Genomic DNA, 12,554 nt, shown 5'->3' on the forward strand with positions numbered 1-12,554 from the left:
TCTACATAGATTGTAAAGTTCTACATTGTTGAGGCAGATTATGATCTCAGTTCCTAAGTACTCGTGTGTAGGAGTATACTGAGAAAGAGAAAGAAACTCGGTGGAGAATTACCATCTGTTCTATCATATTGGCAGATGGTGCACAGCAGGTTTTTCTGCTGTAATAGGGTAAATAATACAGAACATTCATCGCCACAATGATATTTTGGATGCTGTGTCAACGTGGTATTTACAAATGAAAAGCAGGAAGACAGTTTCTGACATTACCATGAAAATTTAGAGAAGTACAATTGAGCACTGCACTGTATGTCAGTGGTGAACAGATGAACACCTCCGAGTAATGCAGCAACCGAGATTGCTTCTGAATACTGGTAAACTATCAATAGGAAACGTGGTCCAGGCAGATATTCTAATACACCGACTTGGGTTTCTTCAATCTGATAAAAGCCTTAACAAGCAAAAATGGCATAAACTGTCTTGTTGTTAAGCTGACAGATTAAAAAAAACATATTTTGCTGTAACCCATCACTCAAGAACAGGAAATGGCTGGTGCAACATTGATACAGAATGGTCTATTTGTTGTACAAAATGGCAATTGCATTTTATGAACCAAAAAGGTTACATCTCAAAATGGTTGAATTGATTGGTGAATGACAGTTTATTATTTGCAGTCAGCCATCTGTAGTTTTTGAGCAGTAATATTAATATTGCTGCTGAGACTATCTTTCTTTCTATTTTATTGAAGAAAACAAAAGTTGCATTTCCATTTTTTTCTCAAGCAAAGAAACACAATGTTTTGGTTGAACACATCTTGTCTTCTATTTATAAGCTCATGCAAAGGTTTTATGGAAAAAGAAAAGAGAAACAATGAAGCAGATGGCTCCTACTTGACCTGAACATTGACTGAACCATGTTGAAACCAATAATTCAGAGCTGCTTTAAGGACGTTCCCAATGAGGGCATTGGAAGACGTGTACCTTCCTGCATTGTGCAACACTTTGACAATACACAGGCTTCACACAAGCATATCTGACGCAAAGATCCTTTCATTTTTTTCGATCAAAATCTAATTAATATTTAAATTTCAGTAATAAGGACTGACTGTTAAAACTGATTTTGAGCAAAGTCTCTATAATACTGCTGCAAAACTCGGCAAGCGATTTCAGTGTTTCTTTCTCACTACAGATTTAAGCAAAAACATTTTAATCTCAGTTAATCATAACTTTTCTTGAATTAAGTTATTCCCATACCCTGTACAGTAATTGGATTATTTTCACTGATGTTCTGCATGGTGCTGTGTCTATTGACTAGAAAGGTTGCAGTCAATTTATCAAAGATTAAATATTGCACACTATTTTTGATATAAGGTGGTGTTGTTTACTGATACTATTTTCAGGTTCAGCACTGTGATGTTTCTGTAAAGTTCTTCCTTTATTTTGTTTAACTTCTAACAGGATTCAGAGTTATTTGATCTCAAAGAAACAATTGATATGTTGCATAAAAAGAATGCAGAAGCACAAGCTGTTATACAGGGAGCATTGAACAATCCAGACTTGACACCCAAAGGTAAGCTTTAATCTGTTAGTACAAGAACTGGACAATAGCTTCCTTTCAGTCACTAACCCTTAGCTAGCAAAGTGTTCTAATTCCCATGCTTCCTTACTTTTTATTCTTCTTTCTCCCTCTGTCTTTCTAAAATAGGCTATATTCATTGTAGAAAAACTGTTGTTAATTATGACTGGACAAACTCTCACAATTATAGTCCAGTTGGCTTAATGTGTGTGGTGAATATTTTCCCTCTTTAATTAAGGATGAATTACTAAATATCTAGAGGAAGTAAAGGTGACTAGAAACAATCAACATTGAGTTCATAAAGAAGGACTGTGCTTGACAAACCCCATAAGGAATTTGGCGAACAGAAGTGCTGGATAAGAGAAATGCACTGAAAATGATATATTTGCTCCTTGAGTGTAGCAACTCGTCAAAGATTTTCAGAAAGCTATTGATAAAGATTTAAGACTGTGCAATGAGGGAAAAGGGAGGACTTTAAAAATAGAACTGAAGAATATTTTCTCAATAATTGGAACTGGTAGACTGTTCTCAAAATGGCTTTTTCTCTTGGGCTATTAACATGATAGGAGACATGGCACATAATTCTGAGGACTAAAGGAAGATGAAGGTGGTATAATTGTTATGGTGGAATGGAAGAAATAGGCTATATGGAAATTTTGTGAGTGTGTGCACAAGTTGCCACATTTTGGATGGGGTAGGAAAATGATTGATAAAACCATTTCTCCATGTAGCTAAAGTCATTCGCATGCACCAAAAAAAAACAAGTTTAATGCTGGTTTAAAGCAAACGGAATATTGAAATGTAAAGGTAAATCTTTATAAAATCCAATAAGACCATTGCTGTGTGCTGCGTCCAGTTGTAGTTTCACAAAAAGAATGTTGAGGCAACAGGACACAAAGCAGCTTTTCCAGCATGCTATCAGAGGTAAGGCGAAACAATTTAAAAAAATTAAAATTTGAGTCTTATATTGCAAGTGATTTAAAAAGTTAGTAACTAGCGCTCTTAACTATAGTGAAGAGATATGACTGAGTAAAAAGGATTATACCATTTCTAGTGAATGAAGTGTCTTGATGAAGTCTTCAGCGATATGATCAAATTTAACAACATTACACAGAGGAAATAAGGTGTGGAAGGATTAGGAACAAAGACCATGTTGACATGTTCAATGATGAATGCAATACAATACGCAATGAGCAGCATCAGGCATTCCTGAAAATGAAGTATCAACCTGGTACAGGTACACCACAAGACTACTGTATGCTAAGCAACATGTAATAGTCAGAGCTAAGTGATCACACAACCAATGGATCAGATCTAAATTCTCTAGTCCTGCAACATCTACTTTTGAATTGTGGTGGTCAACTAAACAACTCAATGTAGGAGGGAACTTCACAAATACCCCCCAGTGATGGGAGTAACCAGCATGTCAGTGGAAAAGGTGCAAGTATCTTTTAGCCAGAAATGCCAATGATAAATCACAGCTTCCTCCTCGGTTCCTCAGCATCACAGTTGTCAGTCTTCAGCCAGTTGGATCAAATTCACATGATATCAAGAAACAGCTTAAGTTGCTGGATACTGACAATGTGCTGGCGATAGTATGCAAGACTTCAGCCCCTAAGGTAGCCTTGTTTCTTACTAAGCTGTTCAATACAGCTACATCACTGGGTTCTACCCTGGAATGTCAAACATAGGTCAAATATATCCTGCTTACAAAAAAGCAAGACAAATCTAAAGCCACTAATTACTGCTCTGCTATCTGAGCCAGTATTTATTGCCCATCTTTATGTTGCTGATGGTATTGAGCTGCCTTCTTGAACTGCTGCCATCCTTCCTGTGTAGTTGCACCCTTAATGGTGTTGGGGAGGGAGTTGTAGGATTTTGACCCAATGCCAATGAAAAGTTAGCGAGAGTCCCAGGTCAAGATAATGTATGGTTTACAGTGGAATGTGCTTTCAGTGGTTTTACCATACATCTGCTGCCTTTGTCCTTGATGGTAGAGGTTGTAGGTTTAGAAAATACTGTTTGATGATCCAGCAGGAAGCAAATTTAAGTAATAAAGTGATCCATTTAATTTGGTCATCAGTATTTCAACATTGGTGAACTGAGCCCAGGAACCACTCCCTTTCGCTCCCCTGGATGCAGAGTGAAATAACTCCACACAGGCCAATATCCCATTACTAAGTCTCCCTTTATCTACACATGGAAAGTCCTTGACACTTCTCCAGCTCCCTCAGAGCCAGCCATCAGAATGTCAGAAAGTCTGACACTCCTGTTTATGTCTGTTTGCCAGGGTTCCCTGATTGGACTGGATTAAGAGCGCCAATCAGGGAACTCATATTCTGAGAGGTCTACCTGGCTGACCTCATTACAATCATTACAGGGAGGCTATCAGCTGCATGTAGTCGCAATGGCCCCAGCAACTAGATCAGAGGGCTTTCAATGGATTTATACTTTTATAGGTTTAGTAGTTTCTTTAGCCTTTCTCATGAAGGCTTTAAGGCTTTTGCACACCTCAGCAGTGGCTGCATTACAGGTGGGGCTGCACACCTGCCCATGCCTCTCAGTTAGCAAGTTTGGCAGCAGCAAATTCATCAGTTGCCATTGGTACAAATGAGGTGGAATTCCTGTCATCCTCCTTCATACTTTTGACACCTGAATATTGTCCAATGTTGGTCCCTGCCTTCAGAAGTAAAATTCTGTGAAGTGTTGAGGAAGCCATTTTTAAAGCTGTAAATTCCACTGCCCACGTTGCCTGTTGTTGGGATGTTAATATTGAGAGTTATCATATGCTTCCCTGCTTTTGTTATTCCTGCTATAGCAGATCCTCTGGGCAAAGTTTTCTCCTTCCTGGTGTGGTGAGAGTAATGGCAAGTAAGGTCTCAATGTAGGGACAGAATGGGGGAAAGAAATCAGATTCTTAATGTGAAAATTAAGACATATTTTCCTGAGCCATAAATGGCAACTTTCCAATTTACTCTTCAGCAATAACTAAATTGATTCTGCGTATTTGCATCTCATTAAAACCCCACCTCGACCTTCTTATAGCTCACTTCCAAAATACCTCTCCTGAGAAAGTAAATGATGCAAAACCTGACATATAAAACTGAGTGGCTAGCAGGCAGCTGCAGCTTATTGAATGGCTGTCCCAGTCATCACGCAACTGCTTCATCTGCTCAATGTTCCTATAGACTGCCATTCTCCTCAGCCACTCATTCACACCATTTGGCATCAGAGAACCACTACCAGAATCATTATGTCTGTAATTGGACTAACAGCAGTAGATCAGACCCTTCAGCATTTTACTCTGGAGCTGACACTGATAACTTGCATATTTCATGCCAGGTCCCTTTGCATATGCACCTGATGTATCTGCACAGGTTTTTTTTGTGCTGATATGACACACGGCATGTTTGCACTCTCTGCCTTGTGCACTTATGGGAAGCTGCCAGTCTCTCTATTTCTTTTTCTGGGTAATAGTGCTTTCTTTGTGCACAAGGTGATGAGCAGTGAGTTACTGTCTGCCACCCTGTGCTATTTAACATAACTTGTTCGCACAAATGGTGAGGAAGGCAGCTTGTGACAATACAGAGCATTCGAACAGTGAATCTAGCAACACAGACAGGAATCAACTTGTCCCTGTATAGGACGATGCTATCTCAGATTCAGAGCTGCAGCATGTGCCAGCAGCTTATTCGGCAAACACTTTGCAAGAGCTGCAAGCAAATGGCCAAGTGTAAAAGGGATTGTGATGATACTATAGCTTTAAGAGGTGCTTTTTGTCCTTTTTTTTTTAATGAAGAGAGATTGAGAGAGAGACGGCAATCAGCCTGTTCCAAGCCAATAAAGTAAGCAGCTTGTGAGGCCTTGGGTTTTCTTCCGTTGGAAAAATTGAAGTAGCATGAATGTGTAGGGTCAAGCTCCCACAGAATTTTAGTTTAGCTTTGAATAGCAGTTGGGGTTTTGAAGTTGCTGTGCACCTAAAAGCTTGGGTTCTCTATCTCTGCTAGAATTTTCTCTTGATGCTCTTCCCTCCTGGACTGGAGAAACTATGCATGTGCGGCAATCTATTTTACTGAATTTGCCTTTGCTAAGGGTGTGTTTATTACTGTATTGGAACAGTTCTTGTTTAGGAGTTAAACAATCTGTTATTCTGTTAAGTTTTCCAATAAAATTAAACCTAGACCAATTCTTATTTCATTTGTTTGTATTTTAACTGTAGAACAAGAATAAAGCGTGTTTTGCTTAAAACCAAGTAGTGTAACCAATCAGATTACATCTGGAACACAGTCCCTTACGTTTGCCTTTTTGATAAGAAAAAGTTAGGGTCTAGGCCATTTCCTTTATATATTTATGGGGGTGGGGGGGGGGGGGGGGGTTAGTGTGATCCATAACAGGAACCTTAGTGGGTTATAGGGATTTGTAAGTTGGGAATTTACCATCTCAGTCAGTGAGCTTGTCCTATTCAAGTCCTGGGGCGTTGGCCACAGTCAGCCTTGCAGATCATGAAAGGAGTCAGAGGAGAAAGTGAGGACTGCAGATGCTGGAGATCAGAGCTGAAGATGTGTTGCTGGAAAAGCGCAGCAGGTCAGGCAGCATCCAAGGAACAGGAGAATCGACGTTTCGAGCATAAGCCCTTCTCCAGGAATAAGCCCTTCTCGTGTTCCTTGGATGCTGCCTGACCTGCTGCGGTTTTCCAGCAACATGAAAGGAGTCAGTAAATTACAAGTAGGTCATTCAGAACGCTGTTGAGACATCAGACCAAGTGGTGCAGTTTTTACCCTGCAGTGAGGCAAAGAAATTAAGTATAATGGGAGTGAATGCAAGAGCAGTTAGTGGTCATGCGTGAACAGGAGACACAGTGACACGTCTCAGTGAGGGGGTAGGAAGTGCAGAGGGCCAGTACAGTTAGTAACTGGACACGGAGGTGGGTGAGAGCCCTTCAGTGGACATGGTGCGTGCAATACTGATGATTGTAGTCCCTCAGCCTTGGTAAGATGCATGTGCTGAGTTAGACGTAATAAATGCTGGTTTTGAGTGTGAGGTAGTAAAAAGGACTGTGGCACTTACCTTGGGCGGGTTGCAGGTGATCATTGATCATCTTGTGGCATTACTACAGGTCACAACTCTGTCTTATGCCACTGCCTAGGCTGGCTGTGTCTGTTGGCATGACAGTCAGCAGTGCAAAGAATTGACCTTCTCTTCACCACCAGATTCATGTCCTTGAAGTGGAGAGCTAGCTTGTCTTTCATTTAAAATGTTTGCAGATTCAAAGAACCTCACTTCAAGAGGTCATTCCTGTCTTGCAATATCTGAAGTAGTGCACAACTTATAATCTAAAATATGGTAACAAAGGTGTGTGACTCCATCAGTCTCACCAGTGATGAACAATTCTCTGACCATGTGACCATGTAAATTACTGAAGTGAAAAGTGAAAGGACATGTGAGAAATTTCACTCTGGCTCATGGCAGACCTGGGCTGGAAAGTTCAGTCCTTAGTGTGTGGTCTATAATTCAATTGGAAATCAGAAACTAAACAAATCCTCCCGCTATGCTTAAACATGTTGCCACGCATCATAACAACAGAAAATATTGCTTACAAACTGTGTATCTTTGTTAATGCAAAACCCTACACAACAGTAACTTTAATTACAGTGTAGCATTTTATGGCTTAACTTGAGCTATGTTAACTGGACTAAATGCCAAAATATTTCTGAAACTTAACTCACCAGCTGAAATGTGAATTTGTGTGTCAATTATCTTATTACATTGAATGATCTCAGAAAAGATTGATTGAGATTTTGGTTTAACATATCTTTCTAAGATTTTGGTAAAAGAACAAATGTTAACTGTGGGATAAATGAGAAATATTCAAAATTTCCCTTGAAAAGGATCTACTTTGTCAACAGATAGCTGTAACGTGCTTCCACTATATCGTCTTCTTTTAACAGAATTGCGTATAAAAAGGCAGAATTCATCAGACAGTATCTCCAGTCTCAACAGCATAACAAGCCATTCCAGCATAGGGAGTGGTAAAGATGCTGATGCCAAAAAGAAGAAGAAGAAAAGCTGGGTAAGTTCATGCATTTCTCTTTACGTGAAGGTCAAATGTGATACACTTGACACCTGTCTAGATTGACTGCTCATACACAGAAAGTGTACCCTCTGCTGTTAGTGTCACCAAGTACAGCCATGTGTAAAACCCATTCATTTTGGATAATAACCTGCCACCGGAGCTGGACATTTTAGAAAATGCTCATGCTGAGTTATTTTATGGAACTGGGTAACACTGAGCTTCAGGAGCTAGTAAATTGGTTCCAGTCTCTAAGCTGATGTCATTCATATCAAAACATTAACCATTTTCTCAGGCTATTGTGCACAGCTGTGGTATGAAAACAGACGTCCTGCTGCAGTCCATTAAAATTGTGTCTTGATGTCCCATTAGATATATCAACATCTTCCAAAATAATTCAATTGTTGTCAATGTTTATGTAAGAACACATAAAGAAGTAATATTTTTAAGCTCTACATCCTACATGAACATTTTACAGGGTAAAATGTATTATTGATAATACATGAAACAACATTTTGTATATTGATGTGATTATTAAACAAATGTGAGTAAAATCTGTAATAGCACCATGCAGCCTAAAAAAAAACAAGTTTAAACCATATCAAGACAAAGTATGTAAAATGAAAAAGAGAATCACAGTAAAGTAAAATGCTGCAGGTTTTACAAACAAAAGTGAAAAATGGCACATAATGTTAGCTCATCCTTCTGGACATTGATTCTTCCTCAGGAACAACCACAATCTGGATTTAATGGAGGTGACAGGGTCTCATCTACCTGTTGGAGAGCCTTGACTTATCTCTTTTAAGAAAACCTGCCAAATGGTATCCCTCTCAGGCACTTAATTGGACAGCCTGGCTCTTCCCAAGGAACCAAGAACCGACACCATGATTAGAGAGGGCATCTGGGTGTCTTTGGGTCAGCATGGACAAGATGGGCTTAATGGGCCTTCTGTGCTGTACCTTTTCTATGGGTCTAAGTCCTGAATGCCAACAGCTGTCAGCCAAGCAAAGGCTAGGGAGGCAGTGGTTGTTGTTTAAATGTCCTGTCTGAGGGCTAGGGTTGTTGCTGAGTCTCAGTCCACTGATGTAGGATGGGGAGTTTGTTTTACCTCCCTCTGCATGAGAAGTTACCCAATCACCATTGGATTATTGCCAACAGCTAGTTGATGCTTTTAAAGGCCTCAGTTGATAGCCAGGCAGAAAGAACATTTGTGAGGCTTACTACTATGAACTTAATCAGTGCATGGGCGATGAATTATATTCCACTCTATATGAGTGATACTAAGAAAACATAATTCTTAATTTACTGTTGCATGCTTGAGAAGAAAGAAAAATCTTTAGTTTAGAACACATCTGTCACATTTTGATGAAAATGACACGTGAATGAAACTTCTTAATTCATTCACTTAAATAAAGTTGCAGATCTGATTAAACAACTACTCACTATTGCTATGCCACTCCAGACTAGAATTGTGATGTCAGTAAGAGTTAACAATAATTTATTAAGGTTATTACTTTTAAACATTCATGTTTTATACTGTCAACCACATCTTTAAAGGCATGCAGCGAAGTGTTTATATTTAGCCCATCAGAAACTCTAGAAATTCCCTCTATGCTGCTCAGTTTCTTACTCCTCTCATGGTCTCCACTAACACCATAATGTTAAAAGGTACATCTGTGGAATGTGACTGAGATGCATGATTATAATATCGATGGCATATCAAATAGCTTCAAACAATATTTTGAAGGATACCTATGTTTGCCCATATAATTTCATTTTAATAATAAAATTGACCTTTTCTGTTTTACATACTGCTGCACATTATTGAAATGAATCCCATATGCATAAATTTTGGTCTCAGTTCACTTAAGCATTTCCAAATGTCAGATTTTCCAGGCAATTGGGAGAGTGATTTGAACTGATCATGTCATTAAGTGCACACATCAAATTTTGGTGTGGATTTCTAAATCATCATACAGAAACACAAATTGAATTGCCACTAACATTTGAAACCCTTCCATTTTTTTTCTTTTCCAATCTAATTGCTACTTGTTTAAATGGTGGGTGCTGTCGCTGCTTCTAATGATGGGTTTGTGGAAATTGGGGGTTACCTAATTTTCCAAGGAGCATGAGAAACCAAAGTACCTTCAATAAAGTTTATTGCAGAATAAATCATCCTAACCAAGTTTTGTCAGCTTTATACTACTGCTCTTGCCAGTAATTCCTGCAAGACCTTACAACTGAGAACATAACTAGCCCTCATATGGGAGATCTTCTTGCATTTACATCTAATTAATGGAACAAACAAATGCAGCAGGTATCAGAGCATTAAGTAAATACCTATAGCAGACATCTTCTGATTTTCTGTCATTCATTTAACTCAATGAACTTTGACATGTTTTGATATATCTGCTTTTCTAATATGCCAAAAGTTCCAGTATATCTGGGCACAGACCCAGAACCTTGCCTCTGCTTATGCTTTTGAAAAAGCAAATTAAGTTAACATTTCATGCAATCCCTCGTAACCTTCCAATAGATGCTGGCATTTGCCTTACAACTGAGGTTTGAACCTTTGCAGAAATGTGATTAGTTTGAGATTTCCTTAATTTAGAAGCAACAACTCCGAACTGCACACAAATTAAGTTGCTGATCTCCATCAAATTAGAAATGTCCTTCAAATCATAGTTTCCTTTTTTTGTTATGATCAGGTGAGCCAGGGTGGAATTGGCTCCTTACTTTTCAGTCTTCCAAGTTGACAATGACACAGAATATTCCCAGTGCTTGAATGGCATGGTGAGAAATTTGGAAAAGGAATTCAGGCATGTTATCCAAAGGGGCTTTCTTTTCATTAAGACCAAAAACATTGCAATTTCCAACTAAGACCTGGATCTTAAGATAAGATTCTCAGTAGTGTGCAATAAGAGGTTCACTAACATGGATATTCACTTATTGTCACCATCATTATTGGTTAATTTCATTGGTTTAACTCATTTGTACACAGTCTCCTTTCGCCCACCTGCCAGATAAAAATTAGACACCAAGAATTCCTGACATACAAGTACCTGCCAACCCCAGACCTCCCTTGGACACCAGGCACCACCAAGACACACTTCATGGGTAATGATTGCACACATCTTGTGTCCACAGACCTTGGTATTTGATATGTACCAGTTTCCACACATCATGATGGCACATTTCCAAACCACTTGCAACATGTTGCTGCACTTCGATGCTGCGCTCTGGAGTTCACCAACACCTCTCATTGGAATGCTGCCGCAAAGATGCTGTGCATGCTGGGACAGATACAGAATGGACCAGACTGGACCTCAGGGCTGCTAACCCTCTCTTTTAGCTAACTCACTTAGCGCCTACCTCAGTGTTCAAAGTATTCCTCCCTTGTCTTTCCTATTTGCACTTTCTCCCTTAGATGCTCACATGACTTCCATCTTGCCTTGCTGTTTCGTATGGACACAAAGCCAGGTAGCCTGGCATGGTTTTCAGCAGTCATCTGTCAATAGGGGGGAACATGTTGCTTTATACCAGCACCATGTGCCAGCTTTGCATTTACCATTGTAATTGCGTGTGCTTCAAGTAAGGTGATGAGTTGTCTTGAGTGAGTGGGCTAGAGCAGAGGCCATGCATGTTTAATATTGAGTGGTTTGGAATGAGTGAAAACGAGAGAGGGAAGATTAGATTAGCTTCCCTACAGTATGGAAACAGGCTTTTCGGCCCAACAAGTCCACACTGACCCTCCGAAGAGTAACCCAACCAGACCAATGCCCCTACCCTGTATTTACCCCTGACTAATGCACCTAACACTATGGGCAATTTAACATGGCCAATTCACCTGACCTGCACATCTTTGGATTTTAGGAGGAAACCCACACAGACATGGGGAGAATGTGCAAACTCCACACAGACAGTTTCCTGAGGCAGGAAATGAACCCTAGTCCCTGACACTGTGAGGCAGCAGTGCTAGCCATTGAGCCGCTGTGCCGTCCACGTGTTGCTTGTAACAGAGCGGTAGCACGTGAGCCTTGGTGGGAGATGGGTATAGAGCAGAGGTCAAATGATTGGGAGGTAACACATAAAGGTAGTGTGATTTTCCCTGGCAGAGCGGAGGAAGTCATCAACCTTCTTCCTATGCTTCCCCTGTTTTTTCATAACTCTGGAGACTGCACTGATCCTGATGGTAACCATTGACTGGATTGGCATGGTCTGTTGTCATGGCATCCTCTGCTGGTCCTGAGGGAAGAACACATCACTCCTCTCCATGCTGTCTACCAAGAGATCCAGGTGCCTATGCATGGTAGTGTGCCAATCTCCCCTTGACTGCCACCTCTGAAGTGAATGTCTCCATATGTGCTGGGCAGCTCCAGACTGCCAGTGATTGACTGACTGACTGTGTGACAGCCTGTTAGATTTGACTACAGGGATCCCAGAATATCCCAGCAGCAATGAGTACTTCTGCATACGGCAAAGTAGAGAATCAGAATAGCATCAAAACTTGGTGGGTAGTTAATGGAGTGAGTTTGGGATGATCGCTCAGGAATACTCACTCAATCTGTGAAAAGAAACTCAATTAAAATAATCCTTGGCTTATTTCTGGTTAAAACATAGCCCTATGATTTTGTAGAACAAGGCTAGAACTCTCTTTAATAAACATGCAGTTATTTGATGTTTACTATATTGGTAAGGAGGCAATGGCCTGGTGGTATTATCACTGGGTTGTTAGTCCAGATGCCCACGTAATGTTCTGGGGACCCGAATCCCACCACAGCAGATGATGGGATGTAAATTTAATAAAAGTCCTAAATTAAGCATCTACTGATGATCTTGAATCCACTGTTGATTGTCAGAAAGACTCATCTGGTTCATTAATGTCCTTTAGGGAAGGAAACTGCCTTCCTTA

General features: G+C 40.0%; 1 protein-coding gene across 5 annotated transcripts in view; it reads left to right on the forward strand.

Moving 5' to 3' along the window:
- LOC122563237 (neuron navigator 1) overlaps positions 1-12,554 on the forward strand; it is a 653,551-nt gene that overhangs the window by 581,083 nt on the left and 59,914 nt on the right. For all 5 annotated transcript variants that reach the window (XM_087973627.1, XM_087973629.1, XM_087973628.1 and 2 more), the window contains 2 exons: positions 1,455-1,566; positions 7,521-7,642. In XM_087973627.1, coding sequence (XP_087829753.1) covers positions 1,455-1,566; positions 7,521-7,642 — 234 coding nt within the window. The remainder of the gene's footprint in view (positions 1-1,454; positions 1,567-7,520; positions 7,643-12,554) is intronic.

This window comes from Chiloscyllium plagiosum, unplaced genomic scaffold, assembly GCF_037043375.1.
Source record: "Chiloscyllium plagiosum isolate Xiang-an unplaced genomic scaffold, Cpla_swu_hap1 HiC_scaffold_26, whole genome shotgun sequence".
In the NCBI taxonomy this organism is placed as follows: Eukaryota; Metazoa; Chordata; class Chondrichthyes; order Orectolobiformes; family Hemiscylliidae; genus Chiloscyllium; species Chiloscyllium plagiosum.